Source organism: Euphorbia lathyris, chromosome 8 (genome assembly GCF_963576675.1).
Source record: "Euphorbia lathyris chromosome 8, ddEupLath1.1, whole genome shotgun sequence".
Classification (NCBI taxonomy): domain Eukaryota; kingdom Viridiplantae; phylum Streptophyta; class Magnoliopsida; order Malpighiales; family Euphorbiaceae; genus Euphorbia; species Euphorbia lathyris.
Window position 1 is genome coordinate 10,404,814 of NC_088917.1, and position 27,984 is coordinate 10,432,797.

General features: G+C 35.8%; 3 protein-coding genes across 4 annotated transcripts; 2 read left to right on the top strand and 1 right to left on the bottom strand.

The window, feature by feature from the left end:
- The first annotated feature begins 5,586 nt into the window (after positions 1 to 5,586).
- Positions 5,587 to 10,148, top strand: LOC136203589 (uncharacterized). Of its 2 annotated transcripts, XM_065994784.1 has the most exons (7): positions 5,587 to 5,663; positions 5,738 to 5,975; positions 6,068 to 6,123; positions 6,548 to 6,602; positions 7,191 to 7,271; positions 7,359 to 7,597; positions 9,763 to 10,148. In XM_065994784.1, exons 2-6 carry the CDS (start codon positions 5,771 to 5,773, stop codon positions 7,577 to 7,579), a joined length of 618 nt encoding a protein of 205 aa, XP_065850856.1. In that variant the 5' UTR covers positions 5,587 to 5,663; positions 5,738 to 5,770; the 3' UTR covers positions 7,580 to 7,597; positions 9,763 to 10,148. The 2 variants fall into 2 exon arrangements, with proteins under 2 accessions (XP_065850856.1, XP_065850855.1); XM_065994783.1 differs by having other exon boundaries at positions 5,592 to 5,975.
- Positions 10,149 to 20,227: 10,079 nt separating this feature from the next.
- On the top strand, positions 20,228 to 25,128 carry LOC136204245 (nucleoid-associated protein At4g30620, chloroplastic-like). The gene is made up of 7 exons (XM_065995465.1): positions 20,228 to 20,424; positions 21,717 to 21,865; positions 22,827 to 22,927; positions 23,206 to 23,245; positions 23,316 to 23,387; positions 24,594 to 24,650; positions 24,833 to 25,128. The coding sequence occupies exons 1-7, from the start codon at positions 20,328 to 20,330 to the stop codon at positions 24,905 to 24,907; spliced, it is 591 nt and encodes a 196-aa protein (XP_065851537.1). The 5' UTR covers positions 20,228 to 20,327; the 3' UTR covers positions 24,908 to 25,128.
- Positions 25,129 to 26,196: 1,068 nt separating this feature from the next.
- Positions 26,197 to 27,738, bottom strand: LOC136202183 (early nodulin-like protein 14). The gene is made up of 2 exons (XM_065992683.1): positions 27,466 to 27,738; positions 26,197 to 26,710 (listed from the first exon to the last, which is right to left on the bottom strand). The coding sequence occupies exons 1-2, from the start codon at positions 27,647 to 27,649 to the stop codon at positions 26,346 to 26,348; spliced, it is 549 nt and encodes a 182-aa protein (XP_065848755.1). The 5' UTR covers positions 27,650 to 27,738; the 3' UTR covers positions 26,197 to 26,345.
- Between the last annotated feature and the right edge of the window lie 246 nt (positions 27,739 to 27,984).

A 27,984-nucleotide genomic window follows, 5' to 3' on the forward strand; every position in this document is an offset into this window, starting at 1 on the left:
GTTGTAAAATTGCGAATCTTAATTCTCCATCCTTATCACTTTTTTTGCTTCCTGCATTGTCTTGAAACGCGACTTTATTGAATTTACAGGTTTTCTTTAATTGCTAAACTACTCTTTCATGATTTGAGATTGGAACTCTAGAGCTTATCTTTTCTCGATTTATGCTTCAGTTATCTTGTGTGTTTGGTATTTACGTACACAGATAACTGAAGCAGAAATTGAGAAAAGATAAGATCTAGAATCCCAGTCTCAAATCGTGAAAGAGTAGTGTAAGAATTAAAGAAAACCCATAAATTCAATAAATTCCCGTTTCAAGACAATGCAGGAAGCAAAAAAAAGTTATAAAGATGGAGAATCGAGATTCTCATTTTTACGACACCAAGGATGAAATAGCTCATTCAGCTGAAGCCGCAGACACTGAAGTTTAAAGCGATAACAAAATTCCACTTAACAATGAACGGGAAGAAAGAAGAATATGGAACCCAGGGTTATCATTAACGACAACGACCGAAGATGAAATTGAAGATGGGAAAAACTAATGATCTTAGTTATTTAGGAACAGAAACTTGTTGAAGTAATTCCTTTAATTATAGGAACAAATCTTCTTTTATTTTCATTAATCATAATTGAATAAAGCTTTTGAAATTATTGTTTTAAATAGAGAAGAAAAACAAGGAGAGAGAAAATTGGTGAGAGAAAAAAGAGATACAGATGGTGATGATGTGCCATTTATCGATTGGATTGGTGGAGAAAAATAAAAAATAATGTGGACGAACTTGCATTTTATATAATTGTCTTTTTTTAAACCTTATATAATTGTTTTTTTACTGTTATAAAATATATATTTTTTTTTTGAAGAAAAACATAACTCCTTTATTAAGAAAAATGGGGAGCGTCCTTTTGTAGGATACTCCGAACAAATACAGGACTAGTCCAATGAATGAAAGAATTAACATAGGAACACGCATTACGTGTCATGGTATGAGTTGCATCGTTCGCTAATCTTGAAATAAACTTCACCTTAAACCTAGGGTGGAATAACTCTCACATCACTTAAGATCTTTTCGTTGTGCCAAAATAGAGTCTAATACGGCTTTTGCATCGGTTTCAAAGATAACCGAAGTGTATCCCAGCGATAATATCCACCCCATGCTTTTCTTCAATGCAAGTGCTTCCACCATTTTAACCGAAACTGCTCCCGTTATAAAATAATTAATTAGTTTAAATCTTATAATTTAATTTAACTAAATTGAATATTAACAAGTTTGAAATTGAAAATTCAATTTCATTTTATATAATTGTCTTTTGACAGTTATAAAATAATTAATTAGTTTAAATATTATAATTTAATTTAACTAAAGTGAATATTAATGTAAATTGAATATTAATGAGTTAAAATGCAATAAAGTTTGAAATTGAAAATTCAATAAAATTAAATAGGATAAAGTCCAAAAAATAAAATGTGGTTTCATTTTTTTGTCAAACGAGTATCTGAATTTTTTTTATCCAAACGGTGACTGAGGTTTTTGTTTGCGACAAGAAAATGATTGAAATTTTTCGCTTTACTAAAAATAATGACCTTAAAATTAAAACGAATAAAAATTCAAGAACTTAATGATATTATAAGCAATTTTAATTCTTCTAAGAGCATCTCCAATAACCTCTTAAATTAGCTCTTAAGTTAAAATTGGAAGTAGAATGAAAAATCAGCTCCAACAGCCTCTTAGTGGCTCCTCAAATTACTAAGAGTCTCTTCATTCTCTCTATTAATAGAGAATCTCTCTTCATCTTTTAGTGCCTCTTAATTCATTTTTTATTAATAATTTATTATTGAGGAGTCTCTCTCCTCACACTATTGGTAAATATAACAATAATTAATAATTTTAATGATAAAATAATAAATAAGGAGTGAATATAATGAGTATTGTTAGAGAATGTCTTAGTCACTCTTAAATCACTAAGAGTTTGATTGGATGGATGGGTTTGAAAGGTAATTAAAGGAAGGGTAGGGAAGGGTTTGTAGAAACCCTTGTTTGGGTGATTAAAAAATATGAGGGTAAGGGTTTTGAAGGGTTGATGAAGGGATTTGAAGGGTTTAAAATGGATGAGTTTTGATAGGATTTTCAACCCACCAAATCGGTGGGTTTAGAAGGGTCCAATATTTTTTGGACAAAAATAACCTTAAACAATCTAATTAATTACATTCAGTCTAGGTTAATTTCTACATCGTTCTCTACTCGTGCGTTTCTATTCTCAGTTCTCTGCTCCCGCGTTTCTTCTTCAATTTTTCCAGGTAAGTTCTTCATCCTTCTGATATCTTGTTTCCCATTGATGAATTTTTGCTGCTCCTCTCAAACTAATCTTCATTCTTCTGATATCTTGTTTCCCATTGATGAATTTTTGCTGCTCCTCCCATTACCCAAATTTTTGCAAACAATTTGGTTCCCTTGTTTATACATTATCCAAATTATTTCTAAAATAGTTTGTACAGCACTACCCAAATTATTGTTTTGCTGTCATTACCCATTACCCAAATTTATGGTTTTGCTGTCATTACCCATTACCCAAATTTATTGTTTTGCTGTACATTACCCAAATTATTCATCTATTTCCAAAATTATTGTTTTGATGTACATTACCCATTACCCAAGTCTGATGTTCATAAAAATGCATAAAGCATTCATCAAAGCATTTGACATGTTATTTTCTTTTTTCCTCGATTTTCTTATGATATATATGAGGGTCTTAGAATTGAATAACATTTATAACATAAAGTAGCAGTCATTACTCAACGCAATTGGTTATATTTTAAGACCTTTTGCAATTGCCAATTTCAAGTTTATATTTTGATTATTTTGTACTTGTGCTGAAATAGTGATTTATTTTTTATTAGGATGGATGACAAAGTTAAACTTGTCATATTAATGCATCATTTATATAAGTTAACGGGAGCTCATGTTGTTTGAGGTAATTTACAAAACAATTTGATTTGCATCGACACAATTTAAATGAGCCTAAAGATGGTTTGAAGTAAATTTCCCGATAAGCCTATTGGCAGCATTGCAGCAAACCAATGCAATTTCATTGCAGCAAATTGCTGCCAATTGCAGCAACTGCAATGGTTTGCTGCAATTGGCAGCAATGTTTGCTGCCAATTGCAGCAAACCAATTTGGTTTGTTACAATTTCATTGCAGCAAATTGTTTTACATTTATTTTTACGAGTTTATTTCATTTTTTTTTCTTTTTCATTGTAGGCTCATCCGGATGCTATTGAATGGAAGAACAAACGTGTTAGGAATTATTTGAAGTTGGTTAGTCTTTATGGACAAGATAGAGCTTCTGGGGAGAATGCTGAATGTGCAGCAGATATTAGGCGAAAAAGGGTGAGAGATGCAAATTCAACAATTACCATTGATGGCATTGACTTCATGATTTCTCAGAATGAGATGTCACTAGATAATACTATGGATCAGATGGGTGATAATGTAAATGTAGGTGCACATGAAAATGTGTTTGAAGAACACGTTACTCCTAATAAAGGAGTGAGAGATGAAGATGTATTTGATAATCCAACTTCATCTAGGGCCAAAAAAAGGAAAAGAACCGAAGTTGATGAAATATCTGCTATGACTAATTCGATGGATAAAGTATATATCTGAAGCAAGTAAGGATTTGGTATATATTTTTAAACCTAGCCCACTAAACAAGGATTTCAACATGTGGAAATATGTAGATGATATTGGAATGGAGAAAGATCACTATTATATTGCATGCAATTATCTTCTTGAAAATCCAGAGAAGTTTGAAACCTTGGATACTATGCATGCGGAGCATCGAAAGAACATGTTATTGTTGTGGATTACTAAACCTTGAAAAAGGTTGGTTGCAAATATTTCTTTTTTCTATTTCAGTAATCCAAAATTTTTAACTAATTCTATTTTATTTTGTTGCAGGTTCTTATCAAGTCAATTTGGACGTTTTGTTGATGTGGATCACGTCATTTTGGATCAAGTTGTATTAAACGTGTAATCAATCGATTATTTAGCTATATTACAGACATTAATTGTTAGACGTATTACAGACATTGGTTGCAGGTTCTTATTATGTATCAAGTCAATTTGGATGTTTTGTTGAAGTGGATCACTTCATTTTGGATCAAGTTTTATTAGACGTGTAATCAATCGATTATTTAGCTATATTATAGACATTAGCTATATTATTTAGCTATTTTTGTTATTAATTATTTATCATTTGTAATTTTTTATCCATTACTTATTTCAAAATATGATTATATAAATTTTATCTACATAATAATGTCAAATTGTTAAAATAAATTTTGTGAAATGTATTTCTTATCATGTATCAAGTCAATGTGGATCACGTCATTTGTAATTTTTTTATCCATTACTTATTTCAAAATATGATTATATAAATCTTATCTACATAATAATGTCAAATTGTTAAAATAAATTTTGTGAAATGTGTTTCTTAATAAATCAAAATTTAATAAAATAAGATACACGTATATATAAAATTAAAAGGGATATTTTAGTCATTTTATAATAATTCATCCCTTTATAAACCCTTCATTCCAAACAAGGTAAGGGTTCAATATTTTATGAACCCCTACCTCTCTCCCAAACAAGGGTAAGGGTAATACCCTCTCTCACCCTCCTTCCCCTTCCATACCCTTCCCTACCCTCCCTTTAATTACCCTTCAAAATCTCTCATCCAATCAAAGCCTAAGAGTCAATTATTTATATTATTTTTAAAGAGTGGACTAAGAGTCTCTTGGAGATGCTCTAACTTTTTAATTTTGAAATCATTTAGTTGTTTGATGAAAAAAGAGAAAATTAAATATTTAGAGAGAGAAAACTCTAAAAATAATAATTTTGGAAAATAAAAAAATTTGTTCCTACATGGTGTTAAATAACTTAAAATTTTTGAAAATTTTCATTTTGAAATCGTTATAAATTTTATAGTGTAAAATTTACGATAGTTGTTTTTATTTTTTATTTTTTGAATTTCTTTTTGAGTTGTTCTAATTTTATGTCAGCTCCTCTTATTATATGTAGGCTTAAGGTGTTATTGAGCCCTTGATTTATTCAAAATTTTATTATTTGGTCCCTGACCTATTATTCGGTCACATTTGGCCCCTGAACTATCTCAATTAGTGAAATTTCACCCAATTTAGATGAAGACTTGACAAAACCGTTATCCCCCCTCATATATAATGATATTTTGACATATGAGCTTAACATATCACACATCTTAAAATTTATTTGACACATAAACTCTCTTATGTGAAAATAATTAATTAGATTAAAAAAGAAAAACAAATAAACTCAAATTTATTAAATTTAAGTGTCAAAATATCGTCACGTGTTAATAGAATAATAATTATGTTAAGTCTCTATTTAAATTGAGTGAAATTGCATCAATTGGGATAGATCAGGGGCTAAATGTGATCAAATAATAAGTCAGGAACCAAATAACAAGATTTTGGATAGGTCGAGGGCCAAATAATGATTTAAGCCTTATATGTATATAGATATAGATAGATATAGATATATGCAAAAGGGAGGCCTAAATCGACTGAACCACCGTATTGTAAATTGAACTGCCGCCATTAACAACCTTTGCAATTCCAAAAGCCCTAGCAGTAAGCAGTAACTCAATTTTTCGCTGTTTCTCTTGTACAATTCACGGAGATAACCGGAAAATCTCGAACTATAGGTCGCATTTTTGTTTCTCCTTCGAAGAAATAAAATGGCAGATAGAGACATCAACTCGCTTGTACCAGAATCAGCGACGGACTCTGCCAAAACAACCTTGGCTAACCTTCAACAAGTAGAAACTCATCTGCTTCAGTTCCTCTCTCTATCCGACTCGGAAACTATGGCTGAGTTGCCTCCTATCCAACGCGCTCAGTCTCTGTTTATGCTTGCCAAAGCCACTACTTTGCTTTTCGCATGTACGTTTCCATTGATTTATTTTCTCTTTTTCAAATTTAGTAGTATGATAATGCTTGCTTGATTTTGAATCTGTTCAATTTTGGTTTTTCAGTGAGATTGAAATGCAATGGAATTGACCTAGATGAACATCCTGTCAAAACTGAACTTGTATGTTCTCGAATTGCTTTTCCTTATTTGTTTAATTTTGGCATTTCGTTCTAAATTTGTAGCTGTTACACTTTTCATTGAATGCCTTATCGTTTTTAGCTTGTTTATCTGTGTTGATTCAGGAATTAATGGTGAAAATGGCCCTCAAAATTGGCAGTCTGGATCAATTTAGTCCAAATTACTCAGCCCTCAAGTTCGGCAAATTTTTACAAATTGACCCAAATTTCATAAATATTTGGTATTAAAACTGATTGTATCTGTGTCAATTTGTCAAAATTTGCTAACTTCATGGCTGAGATACCTAAACTTTGATTTGGGCTAAATTGATCCTGGCTGTCAGCTCTAGGGACCTTTTTGACACTTAATTGGTTGATTCAGATACCATTTTTACTAATATCTGCACCTTAATGATTCATATGTGTAGGAAAGGTTGCGCTTGTACCAAGACAAGCTAGAGCGGTCCATTGATTTGAGTAAAGGTACTTCTGAGATAAATTGCACTGATGGTCACTAAAAGTTGAGATATATTTTACAAAAGATATTAAACTTCATTTGATTTCAAGAAAATAAAGTCATTTTGGCCAATTTGTGTATAAAAACTCACTGGAATTTTGACGAGATACTTAAGATAGTTAATTATATGCTAACTAAGTGCCATGTCGGTCAATTTTTTTAAATTTTTTGTGGCTTCAGATTTGTAACTTGGCTACCATGTTTCTGCCATGTCAGCCATAATAGTCAAACATGTCTAACAATGTCATTGTCATATAGTTAATGGTCTTCTGTGTCAAGTTAATGTTCCAGTGAGTTTGTCTACGCAAATTAGCCGGAATGACTATATTGAAATCAAATGTAAAGTTCACTGATCTTTTTGAAATAAAATGAAGTTTAATGACCTTTGTGAAGCTGACCTCGAACATCAGTAATCGTCGATGCACTTTATCCCCAATGCGTACCTTCTACATTTCTTGTCATACGCTTATGTCTTATGCTTTTAACTATTTAGTTTTTTGTGTTCTATTTCATGTATTCCTTACTGAGTGAATGAGTTTGAATTTGTTTCATAGCTCCATTGCGACCTTCAGCCACTTTAAATTACCAGGCTGCAGCTCGTTTCATTGAGCATTCATTGCCGGATCTTACACCTGGTATGAACTCAATCCCTTGATGCAGCTGCGACTTTCCTTTAATGCTGATCTCATTTTAAAGTTTCTTTCTTTGCTGCATACGTACAGATCAGAGGAAAAGCATGAGGGAAATCAGTAAAGAAGGACCGAAGATGAAGTATTTGGAGAACAGGGTCCAAAAGAAGAGAAAATTCCAATCATCCGAAAGACGTTCAGTCCAAGCTGCTGCTTCAGATTTTCTCGAAAAAGCATCTCGTGAGCTCCTTGGCAATAATACACATGGTTTCAAGGGACCTGTACAGATGGATGCAGATGATTTGTCCGATTAACGAGTTCCTAACATCCTGGTACATATGAACTCAATATTCTGTCATGAATTTTATGGTTATTCCATGTTGGTTCAAGAAAGTATATGAAAACTGCTGAATTCCTAGTTGCTGATCATGAGATCTAATGGTGTTTAAAAAAAAAAAGGGCGGCCCGGTCGCACTACACGTCCCCGCTGAGCGAGGGTCCGGCCCGGTCGCACTACACGTCCCCGGTCGCACTACACCTCTTGGTCACACGACAGCAACGGTAACCGTTGCGCCAAGGCTCGACCTCAATCATGAGATCTAATGGTGTTTGTTTGATTAAAATTGGCTTACTACATACCCAACCTCAATTGGCACTCAAACACTTAATGACCTCCCAAACTTTCAATATGACCTTTCTTTGACGTCAACTTACTTGAAACAATTTTTCCGACACCTCAACCTCCTTAAGATGACCTTTCTGCCACATCAACCTGCTTAAACTGCTAGTGGCGTGTAGAGTGCACGGTATCGCCATGTGGAAATAAGGGCTTAGTCCTGGTAGTTTAACAAGTTGAGGGGGCGAAAAGGTTGTTTAAAGTTTAGGGGGTCATTAGGCGTTTGGGCCAAGTTGGACAGGCTAGAATTGTATTATTAAGCCACTATATTTGCTGATTTACTTGCGAATCTACTATATTTGCTCTTAAATAGATGAATGTAAACAACCTGATCTTACTAATAAATGGAAGGTCGGGTCTATCATATTAGTTTAATCGTGTAGATGTTACGAAAAGGAGGTTTGAAGAAGACATCTCACATTTCAACAGCCTAGAACGAAAGGTTTATACTCAAAACATCCAAAGGAAACCTTTACGAAAAGGAAATCAAAATTAACACTTACCTCTCTCGCTTTCTGGTTTCGACTCAATCATCATTTCCTGTTTATTCAAAATCTTTTATTGTTGCTGTTCAATCATCTGTTAATACATACTCATTATGCATTGACGTAGTCCTTGCCTAATTAAAGATGAACGGATTTGTGGCCGATTTTAGGAGTAAAGGGCAGAGGTTCTCTTGCCATTGCATGCTTTAGATGTATTGAGGGATAGAAAAAGGGGTGTCGATTCGGGTTTTGATAGTTAAAGGTCCACTTCATATTAATACTTGACACATCCCGAATGCCCACTGGGCTTGAAGCGTGCACAACACAGACCCATATTACCATGTCCTGCAATTTAATCAACAAATGGGGTTGCCAGGATCGAACCCTTAACCAATTGGTCAAAGAGGCTCCAATACCATGTCATGCAATCAATTGAACTAAAAGCTTAAGGTGATAGTTAAAGACCCAGTTCATATTAATATCTAACAATTTTATATAAGATTAGATTAGATTAACTTCGTAGTTTGATTAGAATTGTCAGTTGATTTTGACATCCGTGCGCGATCTACTTTTTTAACCTTGTATATTTCGCTTCTCTGACATCTTACCGAGTTTCCCCCTCATCTCTAAGCTGCTCCACAGTGGTAAAGTCTCATCTTGTATTGGCAGAAGTTACAATAGTTACATTGTACCTTCGAAAATGTTTCACGATTTCGAAATGATCTTCTAGTTCCGGCGAGAATTTACAAACTCCGTTCCCATCAAGAATTGAATGGAGTTTTCCCGTATTTCAATCGGAGAATCTAACAGAGACATCACTGTCAATATTCTGACCGAAGAATTAAAAGCAAGTGGATGATTACTTATCGTAAACGTAAATTACAGTGCTAGCAGAACTTGCTTTCTGCTTTCCATATCCTACATCAGCTGTAGTTTAAGGGTAAATATGTTTGATTCTTGTTTAGGCTTATTACTCGCTTCCCTATGAGAAGCTATATTTGCTTATATGATCGAGAATGTACGTATTGCGTTTTCGTCATCCAGTTTTCACACCTAGTCCTTAATTGCGGTATGTTTTATATCATCTTCTATTCAAATTTCATCTAGTAACCTTGTACGGTTGTCGTTTGTATGCATTGCGTTTTCTTCTTTGATGTGCCATAGTTGCCGTGTATGTATGCGTTGCGTTATTTTCATACGGTTTCACACCTAGTCTTTAAAGTGACGTATTTTTTTATCATCTTCTATGCAAACTTCATCTAGTAACCTTGCCATCGTTGTCATGTTTCGGTTTGTCTCCTATTTGACATCGTTTCCCCCTTTCTAATTCTCTCAGGAATGCAGTTCCGGACCTGCCAGTTTCCGCATTTTGCTTCGTTTAGCTAGCCACAGGTATATAATGCCTAACCCTTGGTGAGTTTCTATTATCAGCCACAGTATTTCTGGATGCTTGGCAATGGACACATTGAATCTCTGGTGGAGCAAACGGAGGACATTCCGAAGTCTAGTTATCTTCGGAACTCGCTTTCGGTTACCAGAAGCCATTCCGATGAGATTATCTTGGCAGGGAAAAGACAGTGGAGTTAACTTTTTTGCTGTTTGTAATCTGTTACACAGTTCTCACCAAATGGTTAGCAATATGTTAGGATTTTGTGTATGATTATGTGAAATGATTTTGTTGGATGCTCATCTATTTAATGTGATATTGGAATTATCTCAAAACCAGCAGTGCAGCATTTTGAACACCAAATACAGATCTCCGTTTCGTTATTAAGCAAATGAGTGCCGATATTGAGATTTTGGAGGTTTAAGACGTTAATAAATAAGTGTAGAAAAATCAATTACGTAAAATAAAGATTACTTAAAATTGACATTTTTAGTACGCTGATTTAATAAACACATTCGATTTCATATAAAAAAAACATTTTATTTCGCATTAAATATCTAGTTGGTCATACAAATTAGATGCAGAATTATTAAAAATAGTGTCTACATCAATAACATATTTCTTTAAGGATTTGAAAAGCAATTAAAATATTTGGATAATAATCTACTGTTTTTACAAACTCAAGGATTTTAAATGTCAAAATCAATAATTTTGGCAAAATTATTTGCAAATACTTTCATTTCTGAAAAAATATCATTTGTATCAACATGTGAAAAATTAGGGTAATTAATTTATTAGCCCCTATATTTTGACAAAACACACTGTTTAGTCCTTGTATTTTCAAAAACACACGGTAAAGTCCCTAACTTTTTTCTCGATGAACTGTTTAGTCCCTAACGTTTTTCTCGGTGAACTGTTTAGTCCCTACCGTTAGACTTTCATGAAGATTTTGTTAGTCAATTTGGATTTGTGTTTTTCTTTTCCTTTATTTTCCATTCCTTTAAACTCTACTGCATCTGAAATCAACTTTGAGTGTTTTTCTTCTTAATTTTCTTCTTAATCGTTCAAATTCGTAAGCATTGGGTTTGTTCTTCTTCTCGTTCTCCATACAAAAAGCTTCTTCTTCTAAATTGGATTTTCTCTTCTGAAATTTGAAGGTAAATAGAAAAGGTGATTTAGTCATTTCCGAATTCATAAACGGTAAAAAAATCTAACAAACGTACAAAATGACTAAACAGTTCACTGAGAAAAAGGTTAGGGACCTTACCATGTGTTTTTGAAAATACAGGGACTAAACAGTGTATTTTGTCAAAATACAGGGACTAATAAATTAATTACCCGAAAAATTATTATAAAAAATTATAGTCATAAATTTGTGTGTTGTAATTGTTTAGGTCTAAGAATTATATTTATTGTTTTTTGAACCAAAGAATTATATTTATTGTTGTTTTATCTTTTGAGATTTTAATTTATATATTTTTTTATAATTTTTTTATTTTTTGATCCCTCCCTTCCATTCCTTGTGCGTATATGTGTGCTGGGATTTGTTTAGGTCTAAGATTTATTTTTGAAAAAAATATTATTCTTGGGTCTTTCCTTTTCTTAGTCCTGTACAGACGCTCCTCCGACGGTCAGATAAATTTTTCCATTTTTCTAACTAGGGATAATTCCGGGGTAAATTACAGTGATGGTGGTTGAAGTTTGGAATCGGTTTTACAAGTTTCATTAAACCTTTTTCTTCAATAAAATAATTGAATTTTATATTTAATTTTTAGATAGTCATTTATATTAATTTTTGTATTTAAAAAATGTTTGACTTGATATAAAAAATAGTTGATTATATGTTAATTAAATGTGACTTGGATAAAGATATGATCTTTAAAAATCCTATTTTGTGGCTTAGGATGTGTTATTTGATGAGAAATTATAGCAAGGACCGGGTGTATAAAAATGTACGAGGGTCTTGTAAGGACTCGATCCTTCTTATAATTTCTCGCCATTGTCATAATCATAAAAACCAACCATGATAGGCTATTCCGTTTATGATGTTATGAATAAAATTGGTGTGAGGGATAGATCTAGGGATAGGGGGGCGGCTATTGGCGGTGAGGGGGGTGGCGTCGGCTGGGATCTGGGCGGATCGGGATGGGGGGAGCGACGAGGAGGGGGACGGCGGCCTGGAAGCTTGGGGCGTGAGGGGCGTCGAGGGACAGGATAGGGGGGGGGCGCGCGGTAGGGATGGATCTGGGCGGGGTGTTAGGCGGAGCGGCAGGGGAGGCCTTGGGGGTTGGAAGGGGGGACGCGTGGGTGATGAGGGAGGCATCGCGGGAGGAATCGCTGCGGCTGGGGGAGGGTTCTCGGGAGCTTCGGGCGGCTGGTCCGGAAGTTGTGTCGGACGCGGGGGGCAAGGCGCCTCCTCTCTCTGGGGGCGAGGTTGGGCGGGGGACGCCTGGCGCTGGGGGATGTGCCGACAGCGCTGGGCACTGCGCTGGATCTACCGGCGCTGCTGCTGGGCGTTGGGCTGGGGCATCCGGCGTGGTGTCTGGCGCTGGATGTAAGTTCCCGGGCAGCGCTGGGCAGGATGGGGCGGCGACTGGGGGGCAGGCTGCCTCGGGTCAGGCCCACTCTAATAAATCGGTTAACTTTGGGGTTGAGTGTGATGCTCAGGGACTGGGGAACGCGGCTTACCCCAGGGCTAGGGTTAGCACAAACGAGATAGGTAAATGCTCTTGGAAAGATACGGTTATGGGGGTGGTTGAGGAGGAGCCTTGTATGGAGGAAGTGTTAATGGTAGGGGATTCTGAGGATTTGTATTCTGATTCTGACGAGGAGGAGGGTGCCCAGGATGATCCTCTTTGTCCGGTTATTAGACTTTCCTCAGCTGAAAAGCGTGAACTCAGAGAGAAGTGGAAGGTGTCTTTAATAGTTACGGTGCTGGGGAAGAGAATTAGCTTTAACTACTTTGCCCAAAGGATTCAAGCTCAGTGGGCTAGGAAAGGGAAAGTCAGTATTACTGACCTGGAAAATGACTACTATGTCATCAAATTTACCAAGGTTGAGGATTATAATATTGTGATCAAGGGGGGCCCGTATATTATTTCCAACCATGTTTTGGCCTTACGACCTTGGGTTCCTAATTTTAATCCTCATGATTGTTCTGTTAACAGGATTTTGACTTGGGTTAGGTTCCCGGGCCTTCCCATTGAGTATTATAGTGAGAAGTTTCTCAGCAAAATAGGAGGTATGGTTGGGAAGGTCCACCACGTGGACAAAACTACAATTGGAGCCATTAGGGGCAAGTTTGCAAGGGTTTGTGTTGATGTTGATCTTGCGAAACCTTTGTTGTCAAAATTCTGTGTTCAAAACAAGGTGTTCTTTATTGAGTATGAAGGTTTACATAACATTTGTTATGATTGTGGCATGTATGGTCATTCTCAGGAGGGATGCCCTAAAAGGGAGAGTGTTGTAAATGAGATTGTTGAGGATGGTGTGGGTAGAACTGAAGTGAGCCAGGGGAATGGAGGGAATTTTGGACCCTGGATGGTGGCAAAAAGGACTGCTCGACGTAGAACACAACCTTCAGTTGTGCAGAATCGTCCTCCTGATATTAACATTAATTTGAAGTCTTCCCTATCTAAGCCTATTGTTTTTCCTAGTGTCAAGGAGAAGCCTATCCCCAAAGCTAGGGAGGAGGCTGGAGCCAGTTCAGCTTTTACGTCAGGATCTAGATTTGGGGCCCTGACTATTGAGGAAGTTCAAGATTCTGACCAGGGGGATGAGCATATTGATCAAAGCATGCCGGGTCTGGAGTCTGTTGAACCATCTGAGAAGGTGGTTGAATCTGTTAATCCCCTCTTTGTTTCCAAGGACGAAGCCCAGGGGGGAACCCTGGCCCTGGCTGCTCGAAGGATGAAGAAGATAAATGAGGTTAGTATTCCTACTCTTTGTGGTGATCCTGGGATTGGGAAGTCGATGGGGGTTAATAAAACTAGTTTGAAAAAGCTAAAGGGTAAACAAAAAAGCATCCAGAATTCTTTGGCTTTACCAGAGAAGAGGGGACCTGCGGGTACCTCGGTGAGGCTCTCAGGAGCCCCTAATAAATACATGGCTTAGGTGTGTTGGTGCGGTCAGTTTTCCTCCTTTCTATGGATTTGTTGTGTTGGAATGTTAGGGGTGCGGCTAGCAAGGCTACATGTATCCATGTTAATGATCTAATTAAACAATTTAACCCATCTTGTTTTGCTTTAATGGAAACTAAGATTAGTGGAGATAAAGCAGAGGAGGTGGTTAAAAAGTTTAAGAACTGGAACTGTGTTAAATCGGAGGCTACTGGCCGGGCTGGGGGGATTTGGCTTTTCTGGAAGCCAGATCGGGTCCATTTTGATATTATTAGCATGGATAAGCAGTTTATTCACTGTAAAGTGAGTGTCTCCGGTAGTAATCCTTTTTTAATTACTCTGGTTTATGCTGACCCTATTTTAGCCAATCAGAAACGGCTTTGGGAGGTTCTTTATTCTATGAGTGTCAGTATATCTGAGCCCTGGTTTGTGGCGGGTGACTTTAATGATATTGCTTTTATGAGTGATCAGAGAGGGGGATCGCATCATTATGTTAATCGTTGCCTTCACCATAAAAATAGTATGGATTTATGTGGGCTTTCTGATCTTGGGGCCTCTGGTCATAAGTTCACTTGGAAGCGTAACAATACCTTTGTTCGTTTGGATAAGGTTTACGCTAATGTTTTAGCTCAGACTTCTTTTCCTGAGAGTTCTGTATTAAATCTCCCATTCCGTCATTCGGATCACTGTCCTATTTTATTTAGGATGTTGAGAGGCAATCGTCCTAGGGGTGAGAGACCGTTCCGTTATCAATTGGCTTGGGAGTCTCATCCTAAGTTTAAGGATTTCGTTCATGATAATTGGAAACCTCACTCGAATGTCCTTCAAGCTGCTGAAGGATTTAGGAATAATGTGCTAGGGTGGAATAGAAATGTCTTTGGGCACATTATTAGAAGGAAAAATAAGTTATTAAATAGGATGGAGGGCATTCAGCGTAGGTTGGAGGTGAGGTTTGATCACAGTTTGGATGGCCTCCTCAGAACCCTTCAGAAGGAGCTGGAAGCTGTTCTCAGGCAGGAGGAGCTTCTTTGGTTTCAAAAGTCTAGAAAGTCCTGGATAAGAGATGAAGATCGTAATACCAGGTATTTCCATCTTTCTACCATCATTAGAAGGCAGAGGAACAGAATTGATGCCATCAAAGACTCTAATGGTGATTGGGTGTATGAAGATGAGGAGATTCGGAAATTGGCCCTGGAGTTCTATAAAGATATGTTTAAAGAGGAGCCTGTTCATCTGGAGAAGGCTCACTCTGTTGCTACCTTTCCTATGATTGTGGAGGATAGCATCCAGGATGCCTTTCACCCTATCTCCCTGAAGGAAATTGACCAAGCCATTTTTAGTATTGGGGCTACTAAAGCTCTTGGGATTGATGGCCTGCCTGCTGGTTTTTACCATAAGCACTGGGAGGTCGTAAATGAAGCTATCTATAATTTTATCATAGGTGTTTTTAATGGTTCTCAGGATATAGAGCTGGTAAATAGAACCCTTTTGGTTCTGATTCCTAAAATTGAAAAGCCTACTTCCTTTTTGCATATGAGACCTATCAGTCTTTGTAATGTTCTTTATAAAACTGTTACAAAGATTGTGGCCAATAGAATCCGTTGCATTCTTCCTGAGATCATTTGTCAGAATCAGGGAAGTTTTGTGCCTGGTAGACAAATAATGGATAATGTGGTGATTGCCCAAGAGATGGTCCACACTATGAAGATCAGGAAGGGGAAGAAAGGCATTGTTGCTCTTAAGTTGGATTTGGAGAAGGCCTATGATCGCATCAACTGGAGTTTCCTGATGGAGAGTCTGGAAAGAGCTAGGATCCCTGACAGTTGGAGAAGGTTAATTAAGGTTTGTATCTCTTCTTCTGTTTTTCAGGTTTTGATTAATGGGGATATGTCGGAGGAATTTTCGCCAGGCCGGGGTATCCGTCAGGGTGACCCTATGAGCCCTTTCCTTTTCGTTATTGCTATGGAGAGGTTGTCTCATCTGATTCAAGATGCTATTGATAGTGGGAGTTTCCACCCTGTGGCTATCAATAGTTTCTGTCCCCAGGTGACTCACTTATTCTTTGCAGATGATGTCCTAATCTTTTTGGAAGGTAATGAGGAGCAGTTGAGTATTATTATGGATATTCTTGACTGTTTCTGTTCGGCCTCTGAACAGAAACTTAATGTCCAGAAGTCTAGGATGATGTGCTCTAAAAATATGAACCAGAGAGTCTGTAAAAGGTTAAGTGATCTGTCGGGTATTCCTCTGACTGGCTCTCTCGGGAAGTATCTGGGTATTCCCCTCCACAGTGAGAGAGTGTCTAAAGTGTCTTTTAAAGATACTTTGGATAAAGCTAATATGAAGTGTGCCATGTGGAAAGCCAAGACTCTCTCTCTCGCTGGTCGCCTGACGTTAATTCAATCGGTTAATTGTGCGACTCCCAATCACATTATGCAGGCTTGTCATCTTCCGGATCCTGTGCTTAAAGATCTTGATAAAATTAACCGTAGGTTCCTGTGGGGGGAAGCTGAGAAGGGGAGAAAGATCCATCTTGTGCCCTGGAGTGAGGTTTGTCAGCCTAAAGATTCAGGAGGTCTGGGTATTAGGAAAGCTAAAGACAATAATAAAGTCTTATTAATGAAACTCCTGTGGCGAATGTGGCAGTGTCCTTCTGCTCTGTGGGTCCAGCTCCTTTGCGGGAAGTACCGGAAGGATAAGGTGTTTGGGGGGCCTAAGGAAAGAGTGGTTAATTGTTCCTTTCTTTGGAAATGCATTAGTGCAGTGTTTGCATAATTTTGTTCTGTGATTGGGTGGAATGTGGGTAATGGCAGGTCCATCAGGTTCTGGAAGGATATTTGGGTTGGTGAGAAGCCTTTATTGGAAGTTTGTACTTCCTTGCCTCCGGTGGACGTTCAGGACTGGAGGATAGCTGATGTAGTGGATTCTGAGGGTGAGTGGATTTGGGATAAGTTTGAATCTTATCTCAGTCTGGAATCGCTCTTGTCTATTAGAGGTATTCACATTAGTAATCATAGTGAGGATAAGGATAGTTATTGTTGGGCGCTGACAAACAATGGGACCTATTCGTGTAAATCAGCTTATCAGGCGTTCTATCAGGGCTTGGATTCTTTTTCTCCAGGTGTGTGGAAGACGATTTGGGGCTTAAAAGTGCCATACCGCATTAGGAGCTTCCTGTGGCTTGGGGCTAGGAATAGGTTGCTTACCAACTCGGATAGGAAAAGGAGGCACCTGGTGGTCTCCGGAGCCTGTGGCAGATGCAGAGGGTTTGAGGAGACGTTGTGCCATGCTCTCAGGGATTGTGAGAAAAGTTTAGAGGTTTGGAGAAGAATTCTCCCTAGGGATGTGCTCCATTCCTTTTTATCCCATTCTGAAAATGATTGGTTTGTTGATGGTATTAACGAGATTCTTTTGCCTGGGAATCAAGGTGTTCTTCTTTTTGTGGTGATGTGCCATCAGATTTGGAGGTGGCAGAATGAGATCTTTGGAGGAAAAATTGTTTCTATGCCAAATGTCCTTGATTTCTTTTCTAAAAAGGTTAGTACCTTGCTTGAGAGTTTTGGTGAAGACCCTTTAGCTAGGATGGTTCAGAGGAAGGAAGTCAATCTTTTAGGCTGGTGTAGGCCAAGCAAAGGTGTGATTAAGCTCAACACTGATGGATCTTGTCTGAGAGACGGTAGAATCGCCGCAGGAGCGGTCCTTAGAGACGATGGAGACAGGTGGATTTCTGGCTTCTATCAGAATTTGGGTATTGGTTCTTCCTTTTCTGCTGAGCTTTGGGGGATTTTCTCTGGCCTGAAGCTGGCTAAGGATCTTAGGGTGAAGAAGCTTCTGGTTGAGTCAGATAACCAAGAAGCGGTTAAGATGATTTCTGAGGGCAAGTCTGTTTGCCGGAATAGCTTAAACATTATTAGAGGCATTAAAAGGATTGGGTCCTCCTTTGAGTCTATTAAGTTCACTCATATTTATAGGGAGCAGAACCGCGTCGCAGACCGTCTTGCTTTGGAAAGGCACTCTGGTTTATTGGGCCTTTCTACCCTTTCTTCTCCACCGGTCTTCATTTCTTCCTTGATCTTGGAGGATGCAGTGGGGTCAGTTTTCCTAGACTGATCCCGGGTTGAGCTGTCTTGTTTGCTTGTTTTTCTTTCCTTTTCTACCAAAAAAAAAAAAATAAACTGATGCAAATTTAACGCTAATATTTCCCAGCAAGATCAATTTTAGTCTTACATATAATTTTTTTAGAAAAAACTGGTTTGATTGGTATTTAACTGTCACTTTATACCTACAAATATCAATTATGTCTAAAATATTTAGTATATTACTAAAAAAATTACAAAAATTATATTAAAATACTAAAAACTAAACTTGCTGCATATAAATTAATCGTAATTTTTTTGGTCAATTTCGGATATCATTAACTCAATCCTCTTTTTCCGATCATAAATCTTGTTATATTCACATAACATTTACGTTGTATTACTCTTATTAGTAATAGATCAAATACTATACATGTGGCATCGTGTGAGTCCCATTTTATCTAAATTTTTATCATGTATTTTGCACGTGTTGGATAAAAATAACTAAAAAACTTGGATATTTTATTGAGTTTAACAATATTTCATGATAGAATTCTATCGCAAAAAAAAAAAAAACAAAACAAAACAAAACAAAACCTTTGCTAAATCAATTATATTTTAAAGATGTCATAGCTCATATAACACTCAATTATATCATTTATATGTGATAAAATTAGAGAGAAAAAAAAGGTAAAGTTCAAAAGAAAAATCTATGTGTTTTCACTTTTTTTTTTTTTTATCAAATTGGTATTTGCAATTTTTTGTCCCAACGGGAAATGAGGCTATCGTTTGCGACCAGCAGATGATTGAGGTTTTTCGTTTTATTAAAAACAAGGACCTCAAAATTAAAATGAGCGTTGATGACATCAATTTTGAAAAATTTAACGACTTTATGATATTCTAAGTAACTTTAATTCTTCCGGTTTTTAATTTTGAGGTCATTTAGATATTGTTTGATGATAAAAAAAGAAAGTGAATGTTTAATGAGTGAAAAACTCAAAAAATGATAATTTTGAATTTTTTTTTTATAAAACTTTAATTTTTGGAATTTGCATTTTGAAATCATTAATGTTATTTTTATAGCATTAAATTAAATAAGGGTTAAGATGTAAAAATACACGTAACATTTTGAATCACGAGTAATTTTACCCCTAACGTTTAAAATTGTGCAATTTTATCCTTAACGTTGATAATTTGGGTCAATTCCCTATTATAAAACATAAATATTTTTGTTTCTTATTCTGCACAAATTCCATATCAATTTGTTTTAAAAAAAGATTTCATGTTTTTACTCATAAGATGTCGGTGGCGGAGATGCGTATGTTGAGATGGATGTGTGGTCATACGAGAAAGGATCGGGTGAGTAATGAAATAATTAGGACAAAAGTAGGGGTTACATCTATTGAGAATAAAATGAGGGAAACCCGACTAAGGTAGTTTGGCCATGTAAGACGAAGAGCGCTTGGTGCGCCGGTTAGGAGGACTGAAGAGTGGGAAAGGGATGTAGTGGTGAGGGGTAGGGGAAGACCTAAACAAACTTGGAGGAGGGTGATCGAGAGTGGTATGAGTTTATTGGGGATTGAGGAAAATATGGTAGTGGATAGGAAAGAGTGGAGGGAGAGAATTTGTGTAGCTGACACGACTTGATTTCACGGTTTTATATGATGGTTCATGTTAGCCGACCCCGAATCATTTCGGGACTAAGGCTTTGTTGTTGTTGTTGTTGTTGTAATAATAGAATTGGAGATTAATATTTATAAATTTGGTGAATTTTTTAATTTCTTTTTGTCCAATTTGTATAAAAGACGATATATTTTTATTTTTATTTTTATTTTCACATCCCAGCATATGTTTGTGATTTGTTACTCATAAAATGACGCACGTATGAAGTGTAGATGACAAGATTCATGGGCGATGAGACAGGTTGATGAATTATTTCTCAAATTGACCCAATTTATCAACGTTAGGGATTGCTCTTGGCTTCCAATGTTATGGGTAAAATCACACCATTTTAAATGTTAGAGGTAAAATTACTCATGACCCAAAATATTAAGGGTATTTTTGCACTTTAACCCTTCTCATTTTTAGCAAATCTCACACTTGGTGCAAAAAAATTTGGAGGTACCACATGAGTTTTTTCTAGACTTCAGCAAAAAAAAGAATAGTTTAGCCGGAAATATCTGGGTCGGGTCAAGTACACGAATTGAATAGGAAATGGGAAAGTTTTTTTGAGATTTCAGAACTAAAAGGAGAGAGAGAGAGAGAGAGAGAGATTCTGTTAAAGTGGAAGCTTGTTATCTTGAATTATCACCAAAATCAAATGGCAGCTACAGTTTCTGCTGCTTCAACGCCAAAATTGGGAAGCTGTGGCTTCATCTCTCATCATAAAAACCCTAATTTTACCTCCCTCTCCTTCTGTAAGTGTTCTCCCTCGTTCTCTATCTCTGTCTATTTGATTTCGGTTTCTTAAAAAATTCGCATATTTACATTGTTATTATTATGTGTTTATCAGCCATCGCTGATTGGTGGATTTCATATATGCTTTTGTTCTTCAATTGAGTTTCTCAGTTTTTGTTTTGTGGACTTCCAATTTTCCATATGTAAGAAAAGTTGAAGTAAATTGGGGGAAAAATGGAAGCGTTTTAGTTTAATTGGTTTGTGGTTGTCCATTGTATAATATGAGTATGGAATCAAAAGTTTTGTCATGAGTTCCATTGAAAAAGAAGGCCATACTGTATGCTTATATGCAAGAATCTGCATATAGCGTTTTTGTTTCGGTTTCATTTCTGTTTTCTGACTATTTTTTGAAGACTGTTTTAGAAATAACGTTTCTGGATACCATTTCTGTTTTAGTTTCCGTTCCATAGGTGTCAGCCTAATACCTTACTGATACTGTCTGTTTTGGACACGTCCCATTCGTTTGTGGCACGGCCTTAAAATGTTGTCTACATATATTAGAAACCTACCTTATTAATAAAGTCCATCACTCCTCTATTTTCAATGTAAGATTCAGTTTATTCCTGCCCCGATTGCATCCTTTAGGATCACTCTTTGCTCAGTCCTACTCCAACGCCATCTACTAAAAGTATGATCTAATACCATGTAGATATTGCCGCTTTGACCCAAATCTCATTCCTTAGTCCTCATGGCTTTTAATGCGTCTATATATATTAGAAACAGACCTTACTAGTATAGCTCAATCACTCTCTCTCCATTTCTGATATGAGATTCAATTCATTTCTACCACCATTTGTCATCTTTTAGTGTCGCTCATAGGTCAGGCCTTCCATCCCGGCACCACCCCCTTAGCATCAGATCATTAGAAGCGTCAACATTTCAATGCCTTTATAAAAATATTTCAGATTCTACCACTCTTTTCTTTTTCATCGATCCTATAGGTTTATCTTTGTCTTAGCTTTCCATCACATTTTAAATTACCCAAATCGGAATTGACACGAGAAACTTAAGGCCAAATTACTGAGCTATGCTTTACAAGTTCATTATTTTCTTGTTCAATCCTTCTTGTGTTCTTGTGCAAATTTTACTTATAGCTCTATAAAATGTGACAATTATTTATTTTGCAGACTGTTAGATACAACTTTCCTCTTATATAGATTGATTCAAACATGTTATTTTTGCATTATTTTCAATTTTCTATGTAGTAATCTTCTTATGCTAAACAAATTGTATGTTCTTGTGCTGGATTCAGGTAAAGTAAACTCATTTACAAATCATGTTGCACCTCTTCTTACATCACAGTCTGATAGGAAGATTGGGAAAGTGTCATTGTCGCTACGTTTGAATGGTTTATTCGGGGGAAAAAAGGATAATGATGATAAGAACGATGGCCAATCGAAGGTTCACTCAATTCTCTCTTTTCATTTTGATTATATTTCTGCAAGTTAAATCTAAGTTTTGAGGATGCTGAGCCTCTTAATCTCTAAATGTACACTTATGAGTATAATTCTAATTGACACTTTTATGGTCAAATCTCAAACAATTTTTTCCATTTACGTTGGATTTCAAACTATTTCTGGAAAAATGGTTGTTTTGGCTCGCCCCCACAACCAGAAAGGCGGAGAAGTGAGTTGGCAGTGGACCAATCAGTCTGGTTGTTACACAGGCGAAACAATATCAGTCTGCCTGTCACACAGGCGGACCAACATTAAAAGCAGAAATTGAATTAAGCAGTTGTCCTCAAATTCCTTTTCTCACTCTTTTTTATCTATATCTTCCTTTCTTTCTCATTCCCCCTCTTTTAAACTATGTAGGAACATTGGTCCTTAGGTTCCTTCTTTATGTGTTTTTAATTCCTTTTTTTCCATTTTAAGGAAAAGGTGAGAGATTTCTCCATTTCCTTATTTATAATTTTATAGCAGAAATCAATGAGGAGATTTTCGGTGATTCCTCTGTTTTTGACTTGCCAATCAGTCCACCTCTATGACAGGCGGACTCAGATTGGTCTGCAAAGACTGATAATGGTTTGCTTGTGTGACTGGCGGACTGATTAGAAAATTTAAGAGCCGACATGTCCGCCTTCCTGACCAGCAGGGCTAACCAAATTCACCAAAAATTTGGAAATAGTTTGAAATTCAATTCACTGTACATGGAGAAATTGTATGGAAATTAACTACAAATGTGTTGATTCCCCGTGTAATTGAAAGGTTAGCTTGGCTCAGCCAAGCAAACCTTGTCAGATTAAGACAAATCTGTTGAACTTAAGCCCTCACAACCGATTGCAAAACTGGATTTCTTATATCCTAATATGATTGTTCATTCAGTATATAATCATTATGACTTTGTGATTCCATTAATTTAGGCAGGATTATTGGGTAACATGCAAAATCTATACGAAACTGTAAAGAAAGCGCAAAATGTTGTCCAAGTTGAGGCTGTTCGAGTGCAGAAAGAACTTTCAGCGTACGTTTTTCACTCATTTTATTAAGGATTTGTTTGGTTTAGTTGTTACTGTTTGCTATTTGTTGTTGTTGGTAGTTGATAGATGTTAGTTGATTTTCCTTCTAAAATGGCTATTAGTATCAACATTGTTTATTAATCCTAACCAGAACACTTCTATACTACTATTTGGAGTAAAAAAACGAAAAGGAATTACGAAAAGGAGAACTAAACGGATACTAAATTATTCTCATGGAAATTTGTACTACTGTCTGTATTCTGACTCTGATTCTGTTATTCAGAGCTGAGTTTGACGGCTACTGCGAAGATGAACTAATAAAGGTATTCTTTGTTCCTTTATTTTCATTGGTACTCATCTTTTTAGCTTGTTTTAATGACCTCTACATTGTAGGCAACACTTACCGGGAACCAGCAACCTGTGAGACTCGAGATAACCGAGGCTGCGATGGACCTAGGAGCTGAAGTGAGTAGTAATTCATATAATTTTATCCTGGATAATAGTTTTTTTTGGGGGGCCAATTCAGCTAGATACTCTTTGTTAGGGCTATCAATTTCTAACACAACACGTTTTACACCAACAAACCGCCTGAGATGACATGCTTAACACGATTAGCATTTTTATTGCATTTATAGCATATATAACAATATGGTATATATAGATACATAACACGATTATGATAGGTAAATTACATTTCGATGTGAGGGTTACCTACTATATGTATCCATGTGAGGGTTACCTACTATATGTTCCTCCAAAACTGTGTTACTAACGTAAAAGTCATTCAACCTATGGAAGTCATTTAGCCTTTGACCACTGAAATAGTAGGTAACCCTCACATGGAAATGATATTCTAAGCGACTTTAAATTCTTGAACTTATTGATTTTGAGATCATTTAGGTGTTGTTTGGTTATGAGTAGGGTTGTAAATGAGTCGAGCGGCTCGGTGTTCAGCTCGATAAAAGGTCGACCGTGTTCGGCTCGAAAGCTCGCGAGAAAACTTGATTATAGGTTCATGAACGAGCTCGAACACGCTCGTGAGCAAGCTTGATTCGATTATTTTTTTAATAATAGTACTTCGATAAATGGAGAAATGTAAAACAACGTAGTTTTGTAGATTTCAAAATTATGTAATTTTTTGTTAAAGAAATTTCAAATGAACATAATTAATGAGTTGTTTACGAGCGAAGTTCATGCACAAAATTAACGAGCTGCTTGCGAACAAAGCTCCTCATGGACAGAATGTTGAGCTCGAACTAGAGCTCATCAATTTTCTAACAAGTCGAACATGAGCAGACTAAAGCTCGGCTCGCTTAGAGTAGTGGGAGTAGTAGTTCTTTAAAGAGAGAAATCTCCGCAAATGGTGATTTGGAAAATAAAAAACGTGGCTTCATGTGAAATGGGGTTCTAAACAACATTCATTCTTAGACTTTTTCACTTTGAGGTCGTCAACATTCATTTTAAAGTCGTATTATGACTTTTATGATGGTATAGGACAAAGTTCAAAGACTTTTATGTCCGTTTTTGAAGTTTAGGGTCCATAAAGAATGCAAGGCAAACTTTGAGCCCTCCATTTAACACGATTATTATTTTTGTTGCATTTATGTGGAATATATAGATCATATTAACACGATCATGACACAGATACTCCTACTGTTTGTCTATGTGCAGAAACTCTCTCTTTTGGTTAATGAGGCCTACAGGGATGCACACCAGAAGAGTGTCAAGGTGAGTTTCCGAGTTTCCTTCTGTTTTTCTTTCCACTCAACTTCACTTAAACAATTTCATTTCGAGCCAGTCACGATCTGAAATTGCTTAAGCGGAGAGGAGAGCAGCCTGTTAGCACGGATTTTTCCGACTTCTGTCAATTTAGATTAAACAGTCTTCCTTGTTTGAATATTATTCCACAGGCAATGAAGGAAAGAATGAGCAATCTTGCCCAAAGTTTAGGACTGCCTCCGAACCTTAACGACGAACTCAAGTAGTTTTTTTATGACAATTTAACAATCAAGCAAGCTTTTGCAGAGAATACAGTAATTTTGTTTTTTTTTGCCTAGGAATGTTCAAACAGTTCAAGAGCACAGATTAATTTCTGTATTTATTCACCATTTCTTTACTCCAATTTTTTGTCAGAAAAAGGCACATGTAAAAAAACTACGGGGTATTGACGCATTTGTGGTAAAAGTACAAACTATTTTCTACTTCATGTTGAATGACTTTCTGAATTAGTGTTATTTTTGTCCGTTGCACCCGTGTGAAAGGCGGGCGAAAAGAAATTTGTAAATCTTTTCTCATCCGATTCTTATGACCTTTTGAATTAGTGTCGTGTTTTGTTCGATACACCTGTGTGAAAGGCGGATGAAAAAAAGAGAGATTTGTAAATCTTTTCTCATCGGACGACAAAATTGTAATGACAATTGGTAACTCCTATTTATTATTAGGGTAAATATTTTTTTTTTGGTAGGAATTAGGGTAAATAATTTATTAGTCTTTGAATCTCCTCTTCTTCTTTTAAAACTACCTTAATTTTTTCGAAACCAATTACTTAGTTATTCCATGTAGAATTCTGTTAGTCAAAAGTTCAATTTTATACATTTTTTAAACATTAAAAAAAAAAAATTTACCATTTCCACTTTCATCACCATCAAACTCGTAATTTTTTTTGTTTCCTCTATTTCATTTATTTTATCAGGATTTCTATTTTGTGGAAGGCGGACGAATAGATTTTTTTTAAAAAAAAATTTGTCATGACAAATATAGTTTGGTAGTTTGAATGGAGCTTAGCTTCTGTTTATTTATTTGTACTACAATTGTTCTATAGATACAAACTATATATTTTTTTTGGTGGATTGTTTAAAATTAAACTCTTTTTTATTCGGGACCTCCGGTTGGTATTTATCAGGATTTCATTTTTTCATTATTTTATCCATTTTTCAAACACCAATTTCTATTTTCCTCCAACTCACAAAAAAAAAAAAAAAACACTTTCCAAACACAAAATATCACCTAAAATGTCTTATAAAAATAATATAGGTCGATTTAATATTAATGATTAAAATTTTTAAGTACAATTTGTATTAAAATTTTATTTACAAATATAAATTTTTAATTTTTATTATTAAAAAACTAAATATTTTTTTAGGGGACTTGTTTGGATTAAAATGATTCCTTTTTTAATTTCTCTTCTTCTCATTATATAATCTCACTAGATAGAAATAATTTTAAAAAAACATAAAATAAGAAATAATTTAAGAAATATACATAAATATATCAATAACTCCAAAACGATCCATTTTTATAGAAACATCACTTTCTCTACATAATAACAAAACTCAAACAATAAACGAATAAAGAATTTAAATTCTCAGGAAACCCAATTTCCCCCTCACAATTCAAAAAGTTCACAAAAAATACCAAACATTTTCAAAACAACCCCCACAACATAATCCCCAGAAACACAACCAAGCTTCCTTTCAAGCTTGTACCACTGCTAGTCGGAGCAGGAGCCGCCGCGGGACCTCCTTCAAATTCCATCGGAGAAGGAGCCTGAGCCGGAGAAATTCCGGTAATCCTCTTGTTCCTCTGAGAAAGAACAACCACAATAACCTTCTGTCCCTTCTCACAGTGTCCCTCAGCTCCACTGATAAAGTAAAATGGCCCGGATCGGTCTAGCTCCACCTTGCTGTTCCCGTCCTTGTATTCTTTGATCGGGTTTGAGACGTTGCAGGTCACGTAAGCTTCTTTCGTGACCTGGAGCACCGAATCTTTTTGGCTATCGTATTTCCACACTGTAATAAAAAGGCCGTGTTAGGAAATATTGAAAAAAAAAAAACGATAAATTATATTCGTGACTCCTTAATTTACGCTTTACTTTTTCTATAATTCTATAATTCTTAACAAACATATAAAAAACGGATAAATAAATTAGACGTGTTGCTCTTACATCCAAAACTAGATATAAAAATCCGTAAATTGTAAACCTTATACTAATATGAAAATCTTTTATATTATAAAAGAAAACAGCATTGAAATCGAAAAATAAAAGAATTAAAATTATATAAAAACACGTTTTCTATAAAATCATTAATTTTTTATTTTCCAAATAGACATTTAAATTTTCACTCCAAATATTATTCAAACAATCTCAAAATTACATTATTACCCCTCAAATCTAAGGTTTACTTTTTTGACCGTTCCTAAAAAACATGGAAAAAACCCGATAAATTACACTCATAGCCCTTCAATTTAAGCTTTAATCTCTTTGTAATCCATTTCTTTCAAAACCATATATAAAAACCCGTAAACATTACCTTACTAATACGAAAATCTTATAAAAAACGACCTCAAAATAGAAAAATTAAAATCGTTTAAAAACGCATTTCCATTAAATCACTAATTTTTTATTTTCCAATCCGACTTTTCTCACTCTAAACTATTATTTTCTCTAAATGGTTTCAAAACAAAAAAAATTATAAAAATTAAAGTTGTTTAAAACTGAAATAAAAACCGAACTAAAAAAACAATTGAAGAATGAGGAAATTACCGAGAGAATCTCCGACACGAAACCGGGAACTTTCAGCCCATTTATTGAGAGAATCAGATTGAGAATTAGGGATTTTCCAAGCATCTGATTTACCCCCAATAAGAACATCTTTAGCTTCAGATAAGCTAAACAACAGAGCTAAAACTACCATGGAAGAAGCTAGGAATCTCAGAAAGGAAGCCATGGAAGCTAATTAGAGAGAGAAATCTGAACTTTTTAGAGAGAGAATCTGAATTTTTTTGAGAGAAAATGAGTAAAGTACGAAGCTTTTTTTTGTGTGGTGATGGAGGTGGAAATTGGGGAATTTATAGGAGTGAGAAAGTAGCCGTTGGAGAAGATGATAAGTGTGGTGGGGCCTTTTTGTTCAGGCGTTTTGTTGTTGACTGTTGTTTTTTACTTATGTAGTATTGACAGAGTGGAAGAAATCTAACGGTCGTTTTGATTTTTTAAATGTTTATTTCGTCTAAATATTTTCTGACGTGTTATATATTTTTCTGACGTGTTATGTTATTATTGGAG